At 42.1% G+C, this 27,282-nt stretch overlaps 1 protein-coding gene across 4 annotated transcripts in view; it reads left to right on the forward strand.

Annotated features, from left to right (window-relative positions):
* zzz3 (zinc finger, ZZ-type containing 3) overlaps positions 1 to 27,007 on the forward strand; it is a 30,283-nt gene extending 3,276 nt beyond the window's left edge. For 3 of the 4 annotated variants that reach the window (XM_055014575.1, XM_055014577.1, XM_055014578.1), the window contains exons 2-12: positions 3,283 to 5,356; positions 8,567 to 8,705; positions 11,535 to 11,682; positions 11,785 to 11,897; positions 12,602 to 12,673; positions 13,451 to 13,552; positions 15,314 to 15,409; positions 19,134 to 19,283; positions 21,683 to 21,817; positions 22,572 to 22,672; positions 25,139 to 27,007. In XM_055014575.1, coding sequence (XP_054870550.1) covers positions 3,348 to 5,356; positions 8,567 to 8,705; positions 11,535 to 11,682; positions 11,785 to 11,897; positions 12,602 to 12,673; positions 13,451 to 13,552; positions 15,314 to 15,409; positions 19,134 to 19,283; positions 21,683 to 21,817; positions 22,572 to 22,672; positions 25,139 to 25,283 — 3,210 coding nt within the window. In that variant the 5' untranslated portion in view covers positions 3,283 to 3,347 and the 3' untranslated portion in view covers positions 25,284 to 27,007. Of the gene's footprint in view, positions 1 to 3,282; positions 5,357 to 8,566; positions 8,706 to 11,534; positions 11,683 to 11,784; positions 11,898 to 12,601; positions 12,674 to 13,450; positions 13,553 to 15,313; positions 15,410 to 19,133; positions 19,284 to 21,682; positions 21,818 to 22,571; positions 22,673 to 25,138 lie in introns of those variants that run through there. The other variant, XM_055014579.1, reaches the window with a different exon arrangement.
* Positions 27,008 to 27,282: the final 275 nt, after the last annotated feature.

The following is a 27,282-nucleotide window of genomic DNA, read 5'->3' on the forward strand; positions in this document are numbered from 1 at the left end:
AAGCCAGTGCAGTGTCTACAAGTGACCCCTCTTCAGATGTTCAGGCCTTAGTGCTGGCAGATTTATGAGCATGGTTTATCTCTGATATCAGATTATCTGATTTTAATGTAGCCCTTTTCTAGTCTTGAAGAGTTGAAAGCATCTGATATTTAATGACTGAAAAGCAAGAATTAAAGAAAGTCATTAAAGTTAAACATATTTTGGACAAGAATGTATGTGTTTCTTACTTTCTGCCTCTGTTGATGCTCTTTTAACCGCTCAGATGAATCTCTAGCAGATTTGGAATGACTGGCCTAAAGTGTGTCTATATTTTCATGTTCAGTGTGTGCACTCTGGGGAAACGAGGTGGAGACATGTAGTTTAATGCTTATTCACTGCACACTCTGCAGTAAAGGAAACCCTTGTCATTTAAGGAGTTTAATGATTGTTCCTCCAGAAAAAAAGTCCCTTTGTACCTACTTAGTAACAGCGTGGAACATGCGAGCCACTTGCACTCTTTATTATACGACATTCCAGTCATTACACTCTGCTGGGCATGTTTAACATTACTGTGAGCTTGGGTTTAGGCAGGATAGTCAGATTTACAGTGCAATGACATCTTACTTTATACTGTTTATGGGGTGCAAAATTTATTTTGCTATTTCCAACAGGCAGCTGAATGGAGTGTTAGACGTATTTATTAGTTATTAATTGAAGCAGTGGCAGTGAAACCATCGACATGTTAATTATTTCAATGAGGAAGTGTGAGCAAATGGTTCTTCTAGTTATTCAGCTCAACTGTAACCCTAATTATTTTGATGTCGTGATTAGTTTCCTAGTTTTTGGGAGCAGGTCAGATGAGCTGGCTTAATTAGTTTTGTCGTGTTGAGTCTAAGGGTGAGTGCTCAGCCTGAATAACCTTCCCCCTGCTCCCCCCTCTCTGTTTTTCTTTCGCTCCCTCTTTTATTTTATGCATGGACAAATCACATTAGCTTTCTCAGCTGGAGCCTTTAGTGGAGTGTGAGTAATATGTGCATGTGGTGGTGCTTGTTCCAGGTGACTATTGTGTTAGCTCCCCTAAGAAATATTATCAAAATGTGTGTCGCCGGGGGTAGCCTCTGGCTTTGATGCTGCTGTGTTAGCAAAGTGTAGGAAAATGGAGGGACTGTCCCAGCACTAGAAACAAGGAGCTTTTAAATCAGTTTTGACAGAGGCCGGCCCACAGATTGATGTACTTGAAATTAATGTAAATGAGCACCTTGTCCACAACGCTAATTGATGCAGTGTTTCTCCTCTGTACAGTCGAAGGCTCTGACTGTGTCTCATATTCTGCAAAAGGACATCCAGTGAGATCATCTTCAGCTGAATGTCACTTTAATATGACCTTTACCACGTCACGTTTTTATTGTCCTCTTTGTTAGATTTATTAGTTGGATCCTGATCTAGAGGATACTTCAGTGGCAAGTTTCCTGTGTGTGTGTGCTGACTGGGAATGTTCTTGGGAAGTGATTGTCTTATAACCAGGACAAGAATCTCTTTGTGATCTCAAAAATTTCCACTACTATCATCAACTGAATGTTTTCATGCACACATAACTTAATCAGAATCAGCTTTAATAGCCAAGTATGTCCACAACATTCAAGGAGTTTGGTTTCAGCTGTTGGTGTCACCCTTGGAAAAAGGAAAGGGAATAATAAACATAAAGGAACTGAAGAAAGAAAAACAGGGAAAAACATAGCAGTAATATAATAAATGTAGCACAATATATGAAGATATTTACGAGCTAGAAAGGAATATATAAACAGTAGTGCAACATGATATGCTAAAACCTGCATACCTACATTAAAACTAATAAATGTTAACAATATTTATGTTGTTTATTAAGTTGTTTCATTGTGGAATTAGTAATGATAGGCTTTGTTTTGAAGAGTGTCTAAAGCAGGCTTAATGTAAGTTTGAAATATGAAAGCTGCTTCACTCCATGACCGTTATGCTCTGTGCAGAATCAGAATACTGAGAGAAACCAGATTTAGCTGGCTGTGTTTGTGTATTTCTGTATGTATGTTGATGACTAACCCAGCTCTGGTAATCAAGTTATGCTTGCCTCACTGACAGCCTCAATGCTGTGTGAGTAAAGTAATCTGCTTATGGTGTTTACATGACACAGCTTTTATTTAAATTTTGTAGAGCATGAGCAATATCTGTTATCTGTGAAATGGATAATTGAGTGAATAGCATCGAGATATCCAGTGTTGTGTAGCGTTTAGGTGGTGTTAGTTTTCTTGTGCACACCATAAGCCGAGATTTTGGTTGTAATTCACACTCATGTATCTTCATCTGCAGGACGCCGTGGCAACACACTGAGCCGGTATTGGGAGGCTTTGTTGTTCCTTGAATCGCATCAGGAAGTTCGTTGTCATGCCTTCTGTAGAATTCTTGTTCTTGGAGCATTTAAATTTGTGTGCGTTCTGTTAAGTTTTGTGAGGATTGCAGCCTGTTGGCCCGCTGGCACACCTGTTCTAAAGAGATAAAAGCCTACAGTGTGATGACAAACCTCTGTCTGCAGCACTATCTCTGCTGAATTGGATGTAAGAATTACAGTGAGGCTTCTGTGTCAGAAATCAGTGAACCAGTAAACCACATTTATTTTACACAGAAAAAGCTGTAATCTCTGCAGGGAGAAAATATAAAAGTCCCTGGCTGTAGCAGACATATACATCCTGGGTGATGACTTTAGAAATGGTTTTCAGGCAGCTGGTTCACCTTTTTGAAAATCACCTGCTTGCCTGCTTTGGGGTCTTTTCATGACTTGAAATGCTTCCTGAGCTGTATTCACCTCATCTATTGAGTTACAGAGCACGCACAGACGAACCTCAAAGCTGTGTCATTTATGAATATCTGAAGAGAACTGTGATGTGATTGGTCGTTTAGATGGAAAATCTGACCCCATTGTTTCCTGTTGTGTCTTCTGGCAGCGTAAGATCTCCCACCTTCTGAAATTATTTCCTTGTGCACAGACCTCCGATAAGACATCTAGTTTTGCCTGTGGACAGAAGGTATTGCTTAGCTACAGTGACAGAAGAAATCAATACCCCTCTGGTGTGAGCTGAGAAACGACCTAAGCAGTACTTAGCAAAGCTTTTGGTCAACGCTTTTATTTGAAATGCCACAGGATGCTGCTCGCCAGTCATACTGATAGCTGTGGCAATATTCAAGCTACAGTGTGATCATTGTGCTAGAAATGTTGGCAATTTTCAGGCAATTCTATTGACTTAATGAGGAACATATATCTGTGTCTTTCAGGTGCCCACATTCTGCTGCAGAGGAGAGAGCACCAGGATGAGGAGACTGTAGGCACCCGCCGTAGTATGGCCGCGTCCCGGTCCTCACGCGTCACAAGGTCATCAGTGGGGCTCAATGGATTGGATGAGAACTTTTGTGGTCGAACCCTCAGGAACCGCAGCATCGCCCAGCCAGAGGAGACCTCCGTGTCTCCGCTACCGAGGGCCCGCTCACCCAAGAAGAAGCAGGACGCCAAGCAGGACGCCAAGCAGGACGCCAAGCAGGAGTCTAAGCAGGACGCCAAGCAGGACGCCAAGCAGGAGTCTAAGCAGGACGCCAAGCAGGAGTCTAAGCAGGACGCCAAGCAGGAGTCTAAGCAGGAGTCTAAGCAGGACGCCAAGCAGGACGCCAAGCAGGAGTCTAAGCAGGACGCCAAGCAGGAGTCTAAGCAGGACGCCAAGCAGGAGTCTAAGCAGGAGTCTAAGCAGGAGTCTAAGCAGGATGCCAAGCAGGACGCCAAGCAGGAGTCTAAGCAGGACGCCAAGCAGGAGTCTAAGCAGGACGCCAAGCAGGAGTCTAAGCAGGACGCCAAACAGGACAAAAAGCAGGACACCAAGCAGGAATCAAAGCAGGACACCAAACAGGACACCAAGCAGGACTCAAACCAAGATGTTAAACAGGAGTCAAAGCAGGAAGCTAAACAGGAGTCAAAGCAGGAAGCTAAACAGGACACGAACGAGGGCGAGAAGCCAGTCGTTCACTCGGAAGACGGACAGCAGCAGACCTCGTTGTCGGGAAAGGTAACTGATTCCAACGCTTCTCCCACTGAGGCCGTTCAGTGGACTGACTCCAGGAAACGGGGCGTGTCCTGTTTAGGAGAAGACATTAGCCCAGAGAAGTCCGAGAACTGTGATGGAGGAAAGGGAGTGCGGGATGCCTCTCCTCAAATCAAAAGGGCCAAGCGCTGCTCCCGCTCTGGGGAGTCTCAGGGACAGGAGGAGGACCCTGAGCCTCCCAAACCTGAAAGTCCGGTCTCTGTCACAGAGCGTAGCAAGGATGGTTGTGAAGAATTGCTCAGCCAGAACTCTGCTGACACAACTCCTGCCTCACCCCTCCTCAGTAAGCAGGAAGGTGAGCCTGCAGGGGGGAAGGCAGAGGATGGTTGTTTGGAGTGTGACGGAGCTACTCAGCCTCAGAACGCTCACAAAGCCTCTAATGGACTCAGAGAAAATAAAGCAGAGGAATCTTGTACACTCACTAAAGAGCCTAGTGTGGATCCCTCCTCTGCTACCTTCCCGTTGCTGCTCAACGGCAGCCAGACGGGGGCGCCCTCATCCCCGGACCCCACTGTGCCTTGTAGAAACTCTGTCCCCGAGCAGATGGAGGCCTCTGGCTCAGGGGAATCGCCAGCCTCATCTGCACCGATGTTTGAGGGTGCTCTGGAGGATTCTGTACCTGAGTTGATGGTGGCTAAGGAGCAGGAGGTGGAGGAGATGGAGGTGGACGTGGTGGGGGACTCGTTGTGTCTGGCCCACGAGGAGCAGGTGATGGAGACGGAGAGCGGCACCAACGGCCGACCGCTGACACCAGTGCAGGAAACTGCTGCTGCCTCCTCCTCCTCCTCTACCACTAACATGAACAGTAGTCCAATCAACAACAACAACAGCAACTCAGGAGAAACTACACCCCCACTAACATCCCCCTCCCCCACAGAGCCAGGGTGCACCCCCTCATTATCCAGCACGTCCCCCTCCTTCACAGAGCTCTATGAACACAGATATACCCTGCGGACTTCTCCCAGGAGGGCTGGTAGCAAAGCCTCCTCCTCCAAGCCCAGCTCTCCTCCCAGAGACAATGGTCCCTTGAGGGAAGAGGGGGAGGTGGTGGTTGGGCTGGAGGAGGACTGTCCCATGGTGGAGGGCCCTGCTCCCTCAGACTTTGTCGGCCCCTCCAGTAAGAAGCCGGACAGTTGTTCTATGGAGGGCAGCAAGGAGCTGAGCCAAAGCCAGGCTGCAGAGGAGGAGGAAGAGGAGGAGGAGGAGCCAGACGTGTATTACTTTGAGTCAGACCACCTGGCTCTGAAACACAACAAAGAGTATGTTTCAGCTCCCAGAGGTTCTGCTCTCAAACCACTGTTGATGCTCACATGTTGATCATGTATTGCGTTACTTCTGCTCTGTGGTTCTGAATGATCCTGAGATGCTTTTGATGTGACGAGAGGTTCTCTGATGTTTGGAAAGTGCTGAACACTTTGCACCTCTAGTATTCCTTTTAAGTTTAGTATTAATTTAATATTTATTACATGAAAACCAGCCTCATTGTGTGCACTAGAGGTTCCTAACCTGTTTTACTTGTGACTCCTTAACCCTCCTGTTGTCCTCATTTACAGGCACCAAAAAAAACAGTAAAAATCTTCAAAAAAAATATCAAAAGTGATTACAAATATATCAGTCAAACTTCTAATATTTTCTTAAAGAACATTGTGTTCTTAAGAAACATTTTTCAGGAGTCAGAAGTTTCACTGTGAAAATATTTTTTTCCCACATTTTCAAACTTCCAAATGGGTCAATTTTGACCCGCAGGACGACACGAGGGTTAAAATGAAGCATCTCCTCACAGGGTGGATGTCTGACTCGTGAGCAGCTAAATCAAGTAGTTATTTTCTCCTATAAACCTCAGATTGTTTCGTTTAAATGAATGTTAGTGGCCTGAAGAGGAAAAACTTTTCCAGTTCTTCATTAGAAGTACTCAAAGATGAGAGGGAGAAAACATCTAAAACAAAACTTCTTACTGCAAACCCCAAAATGATGATTTCAAATGCCTTGTTTTGTCCACAACCCAAAGATGCTGAGTTTGTTGTCATAGATAAGAAAAAAACCCACATTTATGAAGCTGGAATCTGAGAATTGTTTTTTTTTTCATAACATTACATTGAACTAGTTATGAAAATAGTTGGCAGGTGATTTAACAGTGCTGAACTGTTGCAGCTCTGCTTACAACTAAAGTTTTATCCTTACAAACTGTTAATGTTTTGCTGATGAAGAAAACCAAACCTTTGTCCTTTCTAGATGGCTTGTATATTTGGATAGCGTTTTATGAGGTGACGTTTCACTGCAGAAACTTGAGGAACGACCCCTAATCGACACTTGCATCCTTTCTGCTTCTGCTGTGGTGTAGGATCCGAGTGCACCAAAACCTTGACAAACTGGAGTTACTGGACCGTTTATGTTAGCCCGTCGCGTAACATGAAAGAGCTTCTATCAGGGTGGTTCGCGTGGTTAAATACTCAAGTTCCTGCAGCTGAAAACAGCTTTGAGTCATTTGTTTGGACGGCACCATGCAGCTACCAGTAAATGTAAAGAAAGAGCACACTGATTAGCCTTTTCCTTCAGCAGAACCGCACACAAACGTGAGAAGAAGAAGACACTGAATTTTCATTAGAAGTCTATTTCTTTGCACCACCCACACATGCACAGAATGTTTAATTATCTCAGTTATTTTGGGAGTCTTTCCTTAGTAATTGAGCGAGTGTTGGTGAGCGTCTAAGTATAGCTCCTGCCTCATTGTTTAGGTTTTACATGTTGCAGCATTTAATTTCCACCTTCAATCTGCTGCTGTGATTGTGTGTATTAACTGCCGGCTGTCAGTTTTCCAAAGCCTGCCTGGGGAGATTGGATGTTAAATTAGTGTGCTGATTGGTTCTGTTATTTCTCTTTTCTGTCAGATGAGTTGTCTGAGGAGAAGGATTGACCTTTGTTTGTAGTTTTGTTGTTAGTTGTCATGCAGGATGGGTTGTTGGTGTTGGACAGTTGAACTGCACCATGGCAGAAGGAGAGCTTGAGGGACATCATCAGCTGAGGTCTTTTTGTCTTCGACACCGGTATTGGTGAATGTGTCAACTTCGGATAGTGGCTTTCGAATAAGATTTCACTGCTCTCGTATTCCGAGGTAATTCGATCAAGATTCTGTGACATGCCAGGGTTTGGTTGTGCTGAGTAAGGAGGATTCTGAAGCCTCCGATCAATGCAGCCAGGAGTCATTTTTATGGAAGCATGCCAAAGTATTTTACAGTTGCTGAATGTGGAGAATTGACACAGACGTGATTGATGTTGCGTATACAGAACATCTCCTATTTGCATCTTTGCATCAGTTTTTTGGATATTGACAAATGTCTCCCTGTGTTTAAACCAACAAGCAGTTCTAAATTATCCAGCATTAATGTAGCAACGCTTTTGTCTTGGCCAGTTTTTATTTGGCATCACAGTTTGTCAGTGAACCTACGGCCCAGTAGGTGGCAATGGAACACCAGACTTGTCCCTGGACACCTGGAGAGAGTCCAGAGTGTCGAGAAGCAGAGCCAAGGCCTCCTCCTCTCCCGAAAACAGATTAATGCACAGATCATCTGTTCATTTGAGGAAGTTAGCTGCTTGCTCCTTTCCTTTTCAGAGCTCCTATGTTGAATCATAATCACCCCGTAGTACAGGATGTGTGCATTAGTAGTTTGGTTTCCACTGTTGCAGAGACAGATTTAGTTTGCATATTACAAACTGATGTACGGGTCAGACAGCTGATAGGAAATGCAGTCGACTTGTCAGAACGTTTGACTTGTAGGACTTTTTAACCGCTGGCAGCTGTCGAATAAATTGTGTCCTGTGCATTGATTTTCATTCATGTTGTATTAGGAGAGATTGATCCACTCTGCTCCACTGAGCACCTGCATTAGGTTATAGCATGTAGGATGCTGTCACATTCCTGCCAATTCCTCCAGCTCTGCTCACACTGTAAGGCCTCTGAGTCAGAACCACATTTAGTCTTTGACAGCTCAGTTAGCAGTTTTCCTGTGGCCTCAGAGTGAGTGAAAAGGTCAGACTTTTACAGAGCTGAGGGATCCTCAAGTGCTGCAAAACCAAAGTGTTTGTTATGCAAAGGTTTTGATATTTACTGTGAAATGAGACATGCACACAGTCGCAGATCACAGCGGTGTTGTCATGTATTCCTCTTTGCGTAGTGCAGTTCCTGATGAACTACTTTGGTACAGTAACTCTAAGTATTTGCTATGCAGCAGGTTTAGGTGAATAAAGATGAGTCATAACACCTGTACACGTGTTATATGCAAAATAGGTGGAAAATGTTGAAAATTGGGTCATGTTTTCTGCAACTGTTTAGGCTCCCAGCACCATGCTTGAATAATGCATATCCTGTGGTGTGAAAGTTTGATGCACTGCCGCATTGCAAGTGTCAGGTTAAATAATGTAAGCAGTGTCTCCTCTCTGCTCCTCTCTAACCTTGCTTCCCTGTGTGACAGTTATCAGAGACTGCTGCAGACCATCGGAGTTCTGGAGGCCCAGCGGACCCAGGCCATCCTGGACCTGGAGACGTTGGCTCGACACCAGAGAGAGGCGCTCGCCGATCCCATCAGCTTTGTTGAGCAGCTGCAGAAAAGGGTAATGGAGATACAGAAGGGGTGTGCACAAAGGATGGGCGCGTCCAGAAGAAACAATACGCTGTTTTGAATGACTTTATTGATGGCAGAGAAGGTTATACAAGCACTGAGTACAAAGCACACCCAGAAAATATGTACTTTCCTTAAGGTCTCTACACACTCTGATTTTCAGCCGTCCCAGACCAAAGATAACAATGGTGAGAGAATAGTGGCGATATGTTTGGGTTAGCTTTAAATCAGTGGTCCTACGTCGCACTGAGAGACAGGTTCAAGGACGGCCGTTGTCATGGAGACCAAACAGAAGCGGTCATAAAATTCTGTCAGAAATTTGGGGGGATCATCTCACAGTGTGATGCTGCTGGACCTACAACAAATAACTAACCAATAGAAATGCAGAAATGACACACTGATCAGTAAACCCAAATAGATGATTTACGGCGACAAAACACATCAAAACACTTATGTGGGATTTAAACAAAGAAGATAGCCTAGTAGAGTTGTGGCAGCAGAAGTCTTTTAGACGTGTCCTCCAGCTCGGACCACAATCGGACAAAAAAGGACGGAGCATGGAAGGATTGTTCCTTTATTTAGGATTTGTCTCCAAACACATGAATGTCAGCAGGGCAAGGGCTCCGTTCATGTATGGCTAGTTTCCCTGTGATTGTAGGGTTCATGTTTGGCTAGTTTCCCTGTGATTGTAGGGTTCATGTTTGGCTAGTTTCCCTGTGATTGTAGGGTTCATCTTTGGCTAGTTTCCCTGTGATTGTATGGTTCATGTTTGACTAGTTTCCCTGTGATTGTAGGGTTCATGTTTGGCTAGTTTCCCTGTGATTGTAGGGCTCATGTTTGGCTAGTTTCCCTGTGATTGTAGGGTTCATGTATGGCTAGTTTCCCTCTGATAGTAGGGTTCATGTTTGGCTAGTTTCCCTGTGATTGTAGGGCTCATGTTTGGCTAGTTTCCCTGTGATTGTAGGGTTCATGTTTGGCTAGTTTCCCTGTGATTGTAGGGTTCATGTTTGGCTAGTTTCCCTGTGATTGTATGGTTCATGTTTGACTAGTTTCCCTGTGATTGTAGGGTTCATGTTTGGCTAGTTTCCCTGTGATTGTAGGGCTCATGTTTGGCTAGTTTCCCTGTGATTGTAGGGTTCATGTATGGCTAGTTTCCCTCTGATTGTAGGGTTCATGTTTGGCTAGTTTCCCTGTGATTGTAGGGCTCATGTTTGGCTAGTTTCCCTGTGATTGTAGGGCTCATGTTTGGCTAGTTTCCCTCTGATTGTAGGGTTCATGTTTGGCTAGTTTCCCTGTGATTGTAGGGTTCATGTTTGGCTAGTTTCCCTGTGATTGTAGGGCTCATGTTTGGCTAGTTTCCCTGTGATTGTAGGGCTCATGTTTGGCTAGTTTCCCTGTGATTGTAGGGTTCATGTATGGCTAGTTTCCCTCTGATTGTAGGGTTCATGTTTGGCTAGTTTCCCTGTGATTGTAGGGCTCATGTTTGGCTAGTTTCCCTGTGATTGTAGGGCTCATGTTTGGCTAGTTTCCCTGTGATTGTAGGGTTCATGTATGGCTAGTTTCCCTCTGATTGTAGGGTTCATGTTTGGCTAGTTTCCCTCTGATTGTAGGGTTCATGTTTGGCTAGTTTCCCTCTGATTGTAGGGTTCATGTTTGGCTAGTTTCCCTGTGATTGTAGGGCTCATGTTTGGCTAGTTTCCCTGTGATTGTAGGGCTCATGTTTGGCTAGTTTCCCTGTGATTGTAGGGTTCATGTATGGCTAGTTTCCCTCTGATTGTAGGGTTCATGTTTGGCTAGTTTCCCTGTGATTGTAGGGCTCATGTCTGGCTAGTTTCCCTGTGATTGTAGGGCTCATGTTTGGCTAGTTTCCCTGTGATTGTAGGGCTCATGTTTGGCTAGTTTCCCTCTGATTGTAGGGTTCATGTTTGGCTAGTTTCCCTCTGATTGTAGGGTTCATGTTTGGCTAGTTTCCCTGTGATTGTAGGGCTCATGTTTGGCTAGTTTCCCTGTGATTGTAGGGTTCATGTATGGCTAGTTTCCCTCTGATTGTAGGGTTCATGTTTGGCTAGTTTCCCTGTGATTGTAGGGCTCATGTTTGGCTAGTTTCCCTGTGATTGTAGGGCTCATGTTTGGCTAGTTTCCCTGTGATTGTAGGGTTCATGTATGGCAAGTTTCCCTCTGATTGTAGGGTTCATGTTTGGCTAGTTTCCCTCTGATTGTAGGGTTCATGTTTGGCTAGTTTCCCTCTGATTGTAGGGTTCATGTTTGGCTAGTTTCCCTGTGATTGTACGGTTCATGTTTGGCTAGTTTCCCTGCGATTGTAGGAGCTCGGTCCATGTTTGGCTAGTTTCCCTGTGATTGTAGGGCTCCGTTCATGTTTGGCTAGTTTCCCTGTGATTGTAGGGTTCATGGTTGGCAAGTTTCCTTGTGATTGTAGGAGCTCTGTTCATGTTTGGCTAGTTTCCCCGTGATTGTAGGAGCTCCATTTATGCTTCGGTTGTTTATTTTCATGAATGGACGGCACACGCTTATGACGTTTTATTCTTCATTCCCGTCGACTCGCATACATTGTAGGCTGAGATTCAGCTGCGTTTTCATCGTGCAATCTGCACAGAGCAAACTTCAAGTCATGCCCAAAGATTATTAGATTCACGTCATACAGCGTAGCAAGCTGGGAACTTATAGGATTGTTAAAATCACAGCGTGGAGAGGCCTTAAAACAAGTAGGCCTGACTGCGGTTTCTCTTCCATTGTGACATTTAGTACATGATCTTTATTGGCTGGTTAGTGGATTTTAAGCCTTGGTTCTGTTGGCCTTCAGGTGAATCTGGGCTTACCGTCTCCTCAGCATGTCGTCCAGCTCCCTGAGATTGCTTGGGAGCAGTACACCTCAGGCCTTGGTGATTTTGAGAGAGAATTCGGTGACAAGAAACGCAAAACCAGGCGGCTAAAGTTGATCTTCGACAAAGGCACGTATGAGTTTAGAATTGATGGTGATTTGTGTTTGCCCATATTTTCTGCGTCGTTCATAAAAGAAACACCCGTAAGACTCCTCTGTCGCTCCACTTCAGGTTTGCCTCTTCGACCAAAAAGTCCCGTTGAGCCCAAGAAAGAAGGCGAATCCTCCACCATGTACTCCTCTCTACCCACCAGCGATGCCCCAGAGAACGGTGGGCAAACGCAGGTATGTTTTATCACTAAAATATTCAGTACAACACACACAGCCACCCCTGTGTCCCAGTATATTATTAGTGCAGATGCACTGACATCCATTTCTAACTGTAGCTGGTGAGTCACGATCTCCTGCATGGCGTCCTACAAATCAGCAGGTTATTACCATTTTACACCTCCTCCTACCTCATCTCTCTCATTCTTAGTTCTCGGCAGAGTTAAGCATGCAGCACATGCGAACACAAAAGATGGTATCTATGGAAACACTAGGAGCACATCTCTCCCTCCCCTCTGATTATATCTTATCCTCTGTTGTCTGCATCTCCTTTCCCACCTTGTAGCAGCAGTACGGTTTCACTTTTAATTGATTGCTGGGGTTAGACGGTGCAGAGCAGTTAGCACGGAGCAAACCACTCCTTGATTATTTCTGTTGCCTTCCCTGTTTTTATTGTGCAAGCACATTAGCATTTCCCATTCTACTCTCTCTGAATTCTAACCGTATTTTGTTTGTCAGTCAAAAGAGTTGCTTGTTTTTCTGTGTCCTCCCAATGACACATCTCCAGTCACATCTGACAGCGAGGCTTTCTCTGTCAAACTGATGCATTCAGCGTGCCAGGCAGCTTCATGTGTAGAGACCTTCTTCAAACAGTGCCACGCCCATTGTTCCTGTCTCGTGTCAGTCTTTTAACATGCCTGCCACTTGTGTGCTCTTGACAGATGATCAGAGGGAGGATTTGTCACCCAAACAAGCCTGACACATTCAACCAGCTGTGGACTGTGGAAGAACAGGTTGGTAGCAGGAGTGTAGAATTCAACGTTGTGTTTTACGAGGTTGGCATAATTCGTTGGGGGAATTGTTTGTTTTGATTGAGTTTTATTGTCATTAAACCATACACAAGTAACACAATTATCCTCACAAACACAAGCAGAACAAAATAAAACTACAAACGGCATTTAAAAGCCAATCATTTCTAAATGCCATTTCTCATTTTTACTTTTAGAAACTGTTTTTTTTCCTTTTGTTTTTCTGTATAAACAGCCTAAATGTATGGTGCTGTAGTGCTAGCCACCTGTTTCATAGACTGTTTTTGAGTGAATCTGTTTTGTTCCTAATCATATTGACCAGTGCAGAGTATTACTAACTGGGGATTGATTTATAATTGGGCTGTCCAATTATCTGATCCAGTATTCATTTATTTGAAAAATTGGCTCCGTGGTTTTGAGCAACGTCACACACAGAGCGCTTTCTGATTGGGTATTATTCATGTTGTATAACCAAGCAGCATTTAAGGGTAAATATGAGTAAGTTGTATTTTATCTAAACTTAGGAAGCACATATAAAACAAAGAAATTTCAAATAAGTTTTGTGATCTATCTTATTCTAAATTTGACGGGGAGATTTTCATTTTTACTGCATCTGTTCTAGATATCGTATGTCTGACTTTCTGATTACTGATAATCAGTCATGGCTCTGATAAAAACATACCAGTTTATACCTATTTTCAGTTAAGCAGTCACGACGTTTGTCCCTACGTGGTTTTCACCTGATGTTATGTGTTTTAATAGAAAAAACTGGAGCAGCTTCTTGTCAAGTTCCCTCCTGAGGAAGTCGAGTCCAGAAGATGGCAGAAAATTGCAGATGAGCTGGGCAATCGAACAGCAAAACAGGTGACAGAGAGAATTAACATCAGCTACAAAAAATTAATGTTTGTCTGAGTGTCAGAGCCACATTTATTACCCAAATACAGGAGGTCCTCGGTTTACGACGACATCGACCCTCTGCGTTTTGTCGTTACGTGGAACTAGCTGACAAGCAGAGTGGATGAATATGTCATCATGCATCGCTATCAGACGGCTTTGTTTCCATTCTCTGGTTATACACCACCTTGGATTGTGCTACATTCACTAACTTTTTGTCCTTCATTATGGCTCCCAGCGTAAGTCAGACTCTTCTGATGCTCGGAAGAAAAGGAAATTCGTCTCCATGGAAGTGAAATTAGACAGAATAAAATGCTGGGAACAGGAAGAAACAACGACCAACATGGGTCACGTTGTAAAAACAGGTCAACATATTGTAGTGACCCTCTGTGATGAATGAGTGAGACTTTATCTGGTTCTCTGCTGGTTTATTGAACCTTCACACAGACTACTGTGGACCGTAGCCAACGCCAGAAGAACTAGAAAAACCCCATAACTTAGCTCCAGAATTAGCTGCTGTTCCCAGCTCTCTCTACTGCTGACTCTCAGCCAATCAGAGGTGAGCTAACTAAACATGGCACGTTCACTGACATTGGGTAAATCTGGAACTGAACAATAAACATTGAAACCTCAACAAACTCATCCAGGTCCTGGTGAGCTACAGTTTAAAGATGGAACATATCAGGTCATGAACCTCCTCATTAGTCTTTGTCATGGTGCCTGTTGCTGCTAAACTCCCACAATGCTCTCTTCTTGAACATGTATTGCCCATCATCCAAAATGACACACAAAACAACAAAAACAAGACACAAAACGGCAAAAACAAGACACAAAATGACAAATGAGACACAAAACAACAAGACTAAGAAACAAAATGACAAATACGGGACACAAAACAATAAAAACAAGAAATAAAATGACTAAAACAAGACAGAAAACGATAAAAAGCAGACACAAAATGACAAAAACGAGACCCAAAACAACAAAAGCAAGAAAAAAAATGACAAATACGAGACCCAAAACAACACAAACAAGAAACAAAACGGAGATGAGCTACCTAAACATGGCACGTTCACTGACATTTGGTAAATCTGGAACTGAACAGTAATCATTGAAACCTCAACATCAACAACAACATCAGTCTGTTATAATATTCTGTTATCTTCTAGTAAAATGATTCATACATGCATGAAAGTCGTTGGTACTCATGACTTTTATGAAGATCTGATCGATGTCGTGATGCACGGAACGACTTTGTTTACGTTTTCACTGGAGTTCCGACTTACGGTGAAAATCGACTTCCGTAGATCAGTAGGAACGGAACTCTGACGTAAGTCCAGGACCTCCTGTATTTCAGAAAATGTTGTTTTTCTAAATCTTAATATTGAAGATTTCACCTCAAAGAATCAGTGATTTTCAGTGTGTTTTACATCTGACTAAATTTAGATGAAGCTGTATGATTCCAGTCAACAACATTTCCAGTTGTATGTTTACCAGTTATTCTGCCGTCAGCTTCTGTTTTTTTGTGACCATGTCCTGACTCTGCCTTTACTGTGGAAACAAACTGCAGCAAAGCGTTTAACCACAAGCGCGTCTGTGTTAAAAGGCAAACTGATTTGTACAATAACTGCACCCCCTGGATGATGCATGTGTGTGACCTCAATTACTTCAAGCTGCTGTTTCTCTGTTGGAAATGATTAACGCCGCCATTTTCCTGTTAAAACATTCCAGGTTGCCAGTAGGGTTCAAAAGTACTTCATCAAACTGACAAAAGCTGGAATCCCTGTGCCTGGAAGAACACCCAACCTTTGCATGTACACTAAAAAGGTAACCCAAACCCCTTAATCATAATGAATGACTAATCTGATTTAGAGTTATGGATCTGTTCATGAATATTGCGGTTAGAGCTGGGCACTTAATTTATTATACATCAACTTTCAGATAAATGGTGTTTTATTGATATGAGTTTGTGTGATGCTTTATTATAAACACCGTCTCGTGGCTAAAATATGTATTCTGTAAGGAAACAGGATGTTTACGAAAAAAATTGCTTTCTATTGCTCTCAAGTGGACAAATGATGAAATGTCAAGTTTTTTCTAATTTTCCTCCAGTATATCTTTATGATCTCTGTGCTGCAGTGTCTTAAACTGATGTTGATGTGGTTGTGGTTTTTAAAAGCATCAGATTGTGTTGGTGCAGAATGGGTCTTTAAGTCTAAATATTGTGTTGTCATTATAGGAGCATCAAGATTTTAAGCTGTGAAATGCACCGAACAAAACAATTTGCTTTCAACAAAGATTCAGATTCAGAAAACTCTTGCAACAGTGGCGTAAGGAATAGAATGAAAAAACAAGAAATTAGAGATAAGTAAAATAAATAAAACATATAGGGATAAATATATATACAAATGTAGAGCAAGTAATACAATAAGAATAAAAATAGAATGAAAAGAAAGAGAGAAGAAAGAAAAAAGGTAGTTATGAAAGTTTTCTTTGGTATGTTTACTGCAGCTGAAGTTGCATAAGGTTAGATAATTATTTGGTGTCTAATTTTTAATCAGTTGGCAGATTGAAAGATTACTTGTTAACCCTCCTGCTGTCTTCATTTACGGGCACCAAAAAATATTGTTTCTTTGTCTGAAAAAAATCCAAAAATTCAGCAAAAAAATTCCCCAAATTTCTGAAAATTTGCAGAACCTTCAGGAAGAAAATTCCAATAATTCCTTAAAAGTTATCCTTAAAAGTTGTATTTAAAAAAAATCCCCCAAATTTGACAAGGAAATTTGTGTAAATATTTTCAAAAAATTACTAAAAATCTTCCAAAAAATTAGCAAAAATATCTAAAGTGATTCCATATATGTCAGTAAAACTTCTAATATTTTCTTCAAGAACATTCACAAAAAATTTTTGTGAATGTTCTTAAACATTTTTAACATTTTTTTTCCACCAAAAAATTTTCAAAATTTTCCCGAAAATGTTGAAAATATGGACATCAGAAGTTTCACTGTGAAAATATATTTTTTTCCCACATTTTCAAACTTTAAAATGAGTCAATTTAACCTGCAGGACGACACGAGGGTTAATAACATGATACTGGTTTCACCCATACTCCTCAGCCCTGGGGACAGGCATGGAGAACATTTTCATTCCAAATAAATCATTAGCAAAGTTTAATTTGGATTCTGCTTATTGGTTACTAGACAAATTTCCTTCTCAGTAGTTCAGAAACGACATATAGCAAACCGCTGTTTATCTACAGCTATCCACCGTTACTTTGTGAGCTGAACGCCTCCTTCTCATCCTGTAACTAACGCCACAGAAGTCACGAGTCAACCGTTATTTTCAGTTCACCCACATAAAGCCAAGTTGCTTCATTGGCTGCTTAAGGCCAGAATTTTCCCAGGAATTATCCAGTTCGTGTCTCCGTTTTGTCCTCGCTGTAAACACAGACAGAAAAGAAGCAGATGCAGTCTGTAGCAAGTCTAATTCAGCAATGTGTGCCGCACTTTATATGAAAATACAGAACTCAAAAATACAATGTTGACACAACAAAAGCAAGAAAACACTTTAGTCGTGAGATTACAGTTATCTACTTCTTTTGTTTGTCATGGATGGATGATACAGTCCATCACACATCTGTGGAAAAACCATTTCACCTGCAGTTTGCTGAAGGTCTGTGGATGCTTTTACATTTCTTACATGTTTAATTTTTGTTGCTTGCTAGTCTTTGGAATCTTAGGGTGATTGTTGCAATGATGTTTGGGATCATTGTGTTATTGAAGAAACCCTAACCTGAATAATACAAGGTCCCTGAAGATCAGTGTTTGGTGAAGACTTACTAACCCAAACTCACCATTGCGTTTGAAAATGTCGTCTGTCTTTTAGCTTTTGCAGCCCTACATAGTTTCAGGTTTGTTCCTGTGCAGAACGTTCTGCCAATCTGTGTGATCGTCTTGTAACGATCACTTTAGTTTAGAAAGTGCAGTCATAAAACGCTTTACAAAGACGGGATCGGGCTCCGCTGTTACAATAAAGTAGGAAAGTAAACATAAATAGCAAACCAGAAGAGACCACCGTCGCTATGGTTACAGTTACTTAATCTAGCTCTGTGGAACTTGTTTTAGTTGTAAGTAGTGTTTTACATGTGAAGAATGCAGGAGGAAGTGACTTTCCATGTGAACAGGGAACACAACAAACAGGTTTTCAGCCGTTCTTCTGCTTATTGAGGCCAATTAGAACCGACTGCAGCAGCTTTCCTGCCCCGAAAGAAGCACTTTACATACGTTCCTGAAACACTAGGAGAGACTCACTTCACGCTACAACTCACCAAATGACTTCAAGGGGATGCAGTCAGGCTGTGGGTGCTTTCTATTCTTTTATAAAATTATTAAGTGTTTGTTTAACCTCATAGACAGATGAAGGAAGGATTCAGATCCTCAGCAGTACACCACATTGAAAAGGTTGCTGAAAGTAAAATGTATTTGTAAAATCAGGAAAACATACTTGGGTGTTAAAAATAAGAGTACACAATGCAGAAAAGTATCTCCTGTTGTACTATAATACTGTATGTTGTGTCATTATGTGAATTATTGTAAATGCAGGATTGAACTTAAACCACTTGAGCTGCAAAGAATCCAACTCTACCGAGCTGTACTATTTAGTGCCAGCAAAAATGCTGTTGTTGTTTTTCCATCTGTTAGCAGGAATAGTCTGCTTTAACCCTCGTGTCGTCCTGCAGGTCAAAATTAACCCGTTTTAAAGTTTGAAAATGTGGAAAGAAATTATATTTTCACAGTGAAACTTCTGATGTCCACATTTTCAACATTTTTGGGAAATCTTTGAACATTTTTTGGTGGAAAGGGAAACTTTTAAGGGAAACTTTCAAAGGATCTTATGAATTATTTGTGTTTAATGTTTGAAATGTTTAATCTTGTGTCTTTTTTCTTTTAACATTGATGTAACCCAACACATCTTTGGCCTGCTCTGGGACTACAGGTGGAAATTAGCACTTGTGCTATAACCTGGCATAATGCATCTCTCCCCACGGGGTTAATGTTGTTTGTGCGCTTTCCCATGGATCAAATAAATAAAATTTAAAAAAAAAAAAAAAAGGAAGTTTTGGAATTTTCTTTCTGAAGGTTTTGCAAATTTTCAGAAATCTGGGTAATTTTTTTGCTGAATTTTTGGATTTTTTTCAGACAAGGAAACAATATTTTTTGGTGCCTGTAAATGAGGTCAACAGGAGGGTTAAAAAAAAAAAAAAAAGAAAAACTGTCTGTCTTGTAACAGTTCAGACTCAAAATCAGCATTTGGGTGAAGTATATGGACACAAACAAGGAATTTAAATGAGGTATCATCTTAGCTCTTTTACACAAAGTACAGCTCAGATGCATTTAAACAAGGGCAGCCGGTTATGGGAGGAAAATGAGAGTTGAACTACCGTGTACAACTACAGATATGTGTTGAAATGAACAGGAGTTTTTGTGCAAATGCAGCTTTTATCAATAAATAGAGAGTCATTGACTGATGAATGCTCCTGTTTGTCCTCCAGGCATCCAGTAAGAGGCAGCACCACCTTAACAAGCACCTGTACCGGCCGTCCACCTTCCTGACCTCCTACGAGCCTCCGGTCTACATGGACGACGATGACGAGCGCTCGGCTTACTACAACAGCGTTCAGGACCCGTCTGCTGAGGATTCGGTCAGTCTTTGTTCACCTCTCACTGTATGAAAGCCAGTCTGTTTATCTATGGGGGTTATCTTGTAATCTAACACATTAGCCTAATTATTATCACGTCACTGATCAACCAGATTCTGGTACTTTGCTGCTTTTTAAATTTTATTTTCTTTATTTATTTGGACAGGAAGTGCATCTTAATGAACATACAATCTGATAATAGTTCACACCAGGTTGCAGTAAATACGTCGGATTTAGCACAAGGCTGAGTTTCATCCGTTGTCCCACACATAAGAGAAAAACATACAGAGTTACAGACGTGTAAAACAATATAGTAAAACAAAGACAACAATAAATTAATACTGACTGGGATACACCTACCCTAGAGCGCTGCGATTTAAAAAAAAAAAAAAAAGTGCTTTCTAGGCAGAGCCCGTCATGAAGTGCATTTAGTTAAAGAACGTGAATTCCTTCATGTTCACACGTTTGATTGTCTATAAGCCACGTCTTATACTGTCTCTTAAAGCTGACAGAAGTGGAGCTGTCTCTGATAGCTGTAGGTAAAGTATTCCAGTTTGTACAACCTTTAACCCTCCTGTTGTCCTCATTTACGGACACCAAAAAATATTGTTTCCTTGCCGGTAAAAAATCCAAAAATTCAGCAAAAAAATTCCCAAAATTTCTGAAAATTTGCAAAACCTTCAGGAAGAAAATTCCAATAATTCCTTGAAAGTTTCCCTTAAAAGTTTTTTTTTTTTTTTTTTAAATTCCTCAAATTTGGCAAGAATATTTTTGTAAATATTTTCAAAAAATGAATAAAAATCTTCCAAAAAATCCTAAAAATATCTAAAGTGATTCCATATATATCAGTAAAACTTCTAATATTTTCTTTAAGAACATTCACAAAAAAATCAACCAAAATCCAGCAAAATTTGCTGGATTTTGGTTGATTTTTTTGTGAATGTTCTTAAGAAACATTTTTAACTTCTTTTTTTCCACCAAAAAATGTTCAGAGATTTCCCAAAAATATTGAAAATGTGGACATTCACTGTGAAAATATATATTTTTTCCACATTTTCAAACTTTAAAATGGGTCAAGAATTTACAAGAATTTTGTTGCCAAATTTGGGGGATTTTTTTCAAATAAAACTTTTAAGGGAAACTTTTAAGGAATTATTGGAATTTTCTTCCTGAAGGTTTTGCAAATTTTCAGAAATTAGGGGAATTTTTTTAGCTGAATTTTTGGATTTTTTTCAGACAAGGAAACCATTTTTTTTTGATTCCCGTAAATGAGGACAGCAGGAGGGTTAAAATTGAGATTGGAGTCCAGAACAACCCCAAGATACTGGAAATGAGTTACCATCTCCAATTCTTCCCCAACTAAGAACACAGAGGATCGGCTTTGTGTCGCTGCTTAATTAAGCTAATTATGAGCTTGTGTATCTTCCCTTCTCTCTGTTGTCCTCCTGATGTAGGCAGTGACCAGTAAAAACTGTATGTTCTGTTGTTGGTGAGCTTGTTTTATACCTGACTGGTGCATTTAAATCCATTTCAGACAGGCAGAATCACTGCAGCTGTGTTCCAATCCTTTCACATGCTGCCATCCAGACTGTCCCTCTTAGTTCCACTTCAGTACCTCTGGATGAAATGAAGCATTTGGCCCTTGATCATCTTTTTTTACCCACTCCAATCACGGCCGACTTGTAGTATTGAAAATGACCGAACCAGAGTAGGGACCCCTGGGCAGCCTCGCCTATCCTTCTGTTTGAACCGTGCGACTTCTGACGCTATCCTAGCGCTGACATTTCTCTCTCTCTGTTTCCCTTTGATGGCCGTAACCTTTAAGTAAAACCAGGTCGCCGCGCCCTGCTGAGAACACAGGATGCCGTCTCCATCAGCGCATTAACAAAACCTCTCACACCGGCAGAACGAAGTAAAGTGACAAAGGTGCAGCCAGCATGGGCTGCAGTCATCCCTCCCATCACCAGGTTGTCCTTTACTCTGGCCCTGTTTGCAGGAAGGAATGAAAAGTCTGTTGAGAGCATCTTAGCAGGGCTCTCACAAAGCTGTTCCCTGTCAAGACCTGGTTTTGTTCAAAAAATAAATGAAAATTGCACTTTTGTCCCCCTTTTGTAAGAAAGTGACTGAAGGTAGCAGACAGTCAGTGTCTTCGTGAAGGACACCAAGTTTTCCCTTTGGATGAAAGACGATCTGTACTCACGACAACACAAACAGAAGAAAACCTGTACTGGTGTTTCTGGATATGTTGCTTGTGTTCAGCTAAAATTAGACTGATCGATACTGGATGCAGATTTGTCAGCGAGGTATAAAACATCCAGAGAATATCGTTATCAGATCGGAGTCATGTAGGGATGTTTTGTCTGTGCGTGTCCTGATGCCTATCAGTCATCTCCTCCCTACAGGATGAGGAGAGCGTACCTGTGGAGCTGAGGAACCTGCCGGAGTACAAAGAGCTCCTGGAGCTTAAGCGGCTGAAAAAACAGAAGCTCCAGGAGATCCAGGAGGACAAGGCCGGGGTGCGGCACGTCGGCTACAAGGTGAAGACTTTGCACCTCATTAACATTAACCCTGATGTTGTTTAAAGTTTGAAAATGTGGGGAAAAAAATATATTTTCACAGTGAAACTGCTGATGTCCACATTTTCAACATTTTTGGGAAATTTTTGAACATTTTTTGGTGGAAAAAAAGAAATGTAAAAAAAATGTTTTTTAAGAACATTCACAAAAAAAAATCACGTGAATGTTCTTAAACATTTTTAACTTTTTTTTTTTTTTTTTTTTTTAACCAAAAAATATTCAAAGATTTCCCAAAAATGTTGAAAATGTGGACATCAGAAGTTTCACTGTGAAAATATTTTTTTCCCCACATTTTCAAGCTTTCAAACGGGTCAATTTTGACCTGCAGGACGACACGAGGGTTTAAAGGTGTCAACAAAAATACTGGAGGGAGGGAAAAGAAGTTGAAATTGTAGCTTGGAAATCAATGAATAAAACACTAGATAATTAAAAGTACTGATTATATGGTATTGGCCCCAGAGGGTTATATCTGCACCTTGATTGACATCTGGAACAACCACAGTAGAAGTTGGTGTAGTATTTGATTATCACACTATTAGTACTACACTTTATTCTAATGCTCCTTCATATGAATCATTGGGTCAGTGATTCATGGTGTCAGGAATAGTTGAACACGGTACTAAATTTGGAATAGTTGCTGATGGTTTCACACTGTTCCAACATTGTGTTCTGCAGATGTTGTATGTGTGTGTGTGTGTGTGTTTCTTTCATGCAGTGTGACGTCTGCGGCGTGGATCCCATCCAGGGAGTGCGGTGGCACTGTCAGGACTGTCCACAGGACAACTCCGTGGATTTCTGCTCCAACTGCTCCGACTGGTGAGTGAGTCTCTGTGGTTGGAGTTCATTAGGACTGAGGAAGGTGAAACACTGATTTATCAGTATATAAGATATGTGTCATGTACTGTACTTTGGTGTATTAAGCCCTGTGTACACAAGAAGAGACGAGTAGTAATGTGGTGACCAGAGACCATGGAACATTTATGATATAAATGTTACTTACGTCAGAGTTCCGTTCCTAATGACCGATGTAAGTCGATTTTCGCCGTAAGTCGGAACTCCGTTGAAAATATAAACAAAGCCGTTCCGTGCATCACGACATCGATCAGATCTTCATAAAAGTCATGAGTACCAACGACTTTCATGCATGTATGAATCATTTTACTAGAAGATAACAGAATATTGTAACAGATTGATATTGTTGTTGATGTTGAGGTTTCAATGTTTATTGTTCAGTTCCAGATTTACCTAATGTCAGTGAACGTGCCATGTTTAGTTAGCTCACCTCTGTTTTGTTTCTCGTTTTTGTCATTTTGCATCTCATTTTTGTGATTTTTTTCTCATTTTTGTGATTTTGTGTCTCATTTTTGTGATTTTGTCTTGTTTTTGTTGTTTTGCATCTAATTTTAGTCATTTTGTTTCTCATTTTTGTCGTTTCGCATCTTGTTTTTGTTGTTCTGTGCTCATTTTGGACGATGGGCAGTACATGTTAAAGCAGAGAGCATTGTGGGAGTTGAGCAGCAACAGGCACGACAAAGACTAATGAGGAGGTTTATCATAAACTATGCATATTGAAAATGGGATCTGTAAAATTTTAGATTGATAAATAATATGCTTTCCAAGGTAATGAACTTTCAGCACATTTTTTTTGCACATTAAAATTTAAGGCTGTATTTGAGCAACAATATCTCAGGAATTGTTAGAGATAAAACCTTGAAATTTTCACTGTCACTGGGTCAGTCAGCAATTAAAAACAAGAATTATCTTGAAAGTATTTGATGTGTCAGTCTAAAATTTCACAAATATCTTGATGAATATCCACATATTATGATTACACATTTTCAGGCACGTCAGAGATAGTTGAGCAGAGGCTGTAAACAGATTATTTGAGGTTGAGTGACTCTGCTGCTCTCAGGACCACATTGACCCATTAGAAAGGACACGACCGCTGTATCAGTGGACCATGAAAAAAAATCCATAAAACTTTTACCTGCCCTTTCTTTGTGCCTGCTGTTCAGGTTGATCAAAACATCCTGTGTGGATCCTTGGGGTTGAGGTGTTGATTTAGAAAATGGAGCCCAGTGTTTAAAACTAAAATAGTTCAGCTGCTCTGTTCTGAACTCTGAGTGTTGGATTATTGAGATGCCAACATGAATAAAGATCTCTACACACTGAGTGATTTTCAGCCGTCCCAGACCAAAGATAACGACGGTGAGAGAATGGTGGTGATATCTTTGGTCGTGGCTCTAAATCGGTGGTCCTACGTCGCACTGAGAGACAGGTTCAAGGACAGCCGTTGTCATGGAGACCAAACAGAAGCTGTCATAAAATCCTTTCAGAAATCTGGGGTGATCATCTCACAGTGTGATGCTGCTGGACCTACAACAAATAACTAACCAATAGAAATGCAGGATGAAATGACACACTGATCAATAAACCCAAAGAGATGATTTACGGCGACAAAACGCATCAAAACACTTATGTGGGATTTAAACAAAGAAGACAGCCTAGTAGAGTTGTGGCAGCAGAAGTCTTTTAGACGTGTCCTCCAGCTCGGACCACAACCGGACAAGAAAGGATGAAGCATGGAAGGATTTTTCCTTTTTTTGGGGGATTTCTCTCCAAACGCATAAATGTCAGCAGGGCAAGGGCTCCGTTCATGTTTGGCTAGTTTCCCTGTGATTGTAGGGTTCATGTTTGGCTAGTTTCCCTGTGATTGTAGGGTTCATGTTTGGCTAGTTTCCCTGTGATTGTAGGGTTCATGTATGGCTAGTTTCCCTGTGATTGTAGGGTTCATGTTTGGCTAGTTTCCCTGTGATTGTAGGGTTCATGTTTGGCTAGTTTCCCTGTGATTGTAGGGTTCATGTTTGGCTAGTTTCCCTGTGATTGTAGGGTTCATGTTTGGCTAGTTTCCCTGTGATTGTAGGGTTCATGTTTGGCTAGTTTCCCTGTGATTGTAGGGTTCATGTTTGGCTAGTTTCCCTGTGATTGTAGGGTTCATGTATGGCTAGTTTCCCTGTGATTGTGGAGCTCCATTTATGCTTTGATTGTTTATTTTTCCTGGATTTTTATGATGTTTTATTTTTGCATGTTCACATCAACTCACGTACATCGTAGGCTGAGATTCAGCTGAGTTTTCATCGTGCAATCTGCACAGAGCAAACTTCATGTCATGCCCAAAGATTATTAGATTCATGCCGTACAGCGTAGCAAGCTGGGAACTTATAGGATTGTTAAAATCACACAGTGTGTAGAGGCGCTAAGTTTCCTTTCTTTATCTTCCAGCTTGTTCAAGACGGAGACCCACAAGCCGAACCACCACCTGGAGCCGGTCTGTCAGCCAGAAGCCTTTCTGGACAGGGACTACTGCCTGCCGCAGAGCACGGGCTACAACTACCTGGACCCCAACTACTTCCCAGCCAACAGATGACAGGGTCCCAGGTGGTCCTAGCTCCAGGCTCTCCACACATCCCACAGGCCACTCTGTGCATGGCTCCATCCTCCAAGTCCAAGATAACCGCTTCACCCGCCGCCAGGCAGGAGGCCAGCAGACGGGTGGACAGCCGGGGCCTCAGAGCAGACCTCCCTGCTGCCGGTGGGGGGCTGTTGGTAACTGACCTCCCTGACCTGAGCTAGAAGGGCGGCCATGTTGGCTCCACCTCAGCCAGGCTATTTAACGGATCTGTGATTTGAAAAACGACACACTATTTTTAAAAGCCAACTAAAAAGAAAACAGAAGGCACACGACATTCCCGAGCTCTGTGACTCCAGGAGGGCTGTCCCCGTCTCCCCTGTACCCCCAACTGCCCTCCTTACCCCCAAATGCCCTCCTTACCCCCCTCACTGCCCTCCTCACCCTCCTCACCCTCCTTACCCCCCTCACTGCCCTCCTTACCCCCCTCACTGCCCTCCTCACCCTCCTCACCCTCCTTACCCCCCTCACTGCCCTCCTTACCCCCCTCACTGCCCTCCTCACCCTCCTCACCCTCCTTACCCCCCTCACTGCCCTCCTTACCCCCCTCACTGCCCTCCTCACCCTCCTCACCCTCCTTACCCCCCTCACTGCCCTCCTTACCCCCCTCACTGCCCTCCTCACCCTCCTCACCCTCCTTACCCCCCTCACTGCCCTCCTTACCCCCCTCACTGCCCTCCTCACCCTCCTCACCCTCCTTACCCCCCTCACTGCCCTCCTTACCCCACCGTGCTGCTTCCAAACTGGGGAATCCATCAGTCTGGTGAAGCTGGACTGTCGACCAGCGTGTCAACTGAGAGACACATAGGTGGTTTGTATGCGTGTACGTGGTCTCCGTGTTATGCAAGAGTGAAAAATGTCCTAGCTAGGTATCCGTAGATGAGTATTTATGAGCCGCTGCGGAGGCCGTCGTGGTGCAAGCCGGCGTGTTTCTTCAGACTGTAGGAGGTCCTGCAGACGGACCTGGACGTTCCACGGACCGACGCCATGTTTCCCAGCATGACGCCGTCCCACCACTGTCTCAATGCTGCTCTCCCCTTCACCAACACAAACACTCTTTCATCCATTCTTTCCTTCGCTCTCTCCTCTAAAACACGTCTGACATGAAGCACTACAGCACGGAGAGCAGCAGAAACCCACCAGACTTTGTTTTCTTTTTCTTTCTTCCCGATGTGTGCCGTTGTTTATCATGTTGAGTGTAAATTTCTATGGTGAAAAGTAGCCAGAGCTAGTTGCTGTGTGCCATTTAAAAAAAAAAAAAAAAAGATCAAAGCTATTTTTCTTTTTTTTTTTTTGCAGGGGGAGGGACCCAAACCTGGACTCTCCCCTCCTCCATCGACCCTCATCGTCCTCCATCACTGATCAGTCATCAGGCCTCTAGATCTTTAATTCTGCAGTCCACTTTAAAGGTCCATTTAAAAGATTGTATTTTTATTAATCTATTTAAAAAATAAATGATCGAGGTAGTGGTTGTTGCCTCCACACAGTTTTATACACATAGGTTTTGTTGTGCTTGAGTAGACACCATTTTGTATGGTTTTCGTCTCCTTCCCTCACCCCTCTACCCCCGCTTCAATATCTGTGTATAACAGTCTGTTCTTATGTAAAAAAAAATTAATAATGTAAAAAAAAATGTTAGAGGAGAACCGTGGAAATAAAAGTATGTGAAAATAGTGTTTCTACATCTGGTTCCTGTTTTATTCTTAGAACTTGATATGTTATTCATGGTAGGCTTGGCTGTGAGGACTTTGATATTTAGAGTCCGAACCTTGGAACGCAAAGGTTTTTTATTATTTTCCGCTCCCAACAATCGCATTTTTGAGGGTCTAAACACGCTCAAACTCTTGTGAAAAATTGAACACATCAGAACTGGCGAAAATGTTTATATTTTAACCTTCATGTCGTCCTGCAGGTCAAAATTGACCTGTTTTAAAGTTTGAAAATGTCAAAAAAAATA

Source organism: Amphiprion ocellaris, chromosome 10 (genome assembly GCF_022539595.1).
Source record: "Amphiprion ocellaris isolate individual 3 ecotype Okinawa chromosome 10, ASM2253959v1, whole genome shotgun sequence".
Classification (NCBI taxonomy): Eukaryota; Metazoa; Chordata; class Actinopteri; family Pomacentridae; genus Amphiprion; species Amphiprion ocellaris.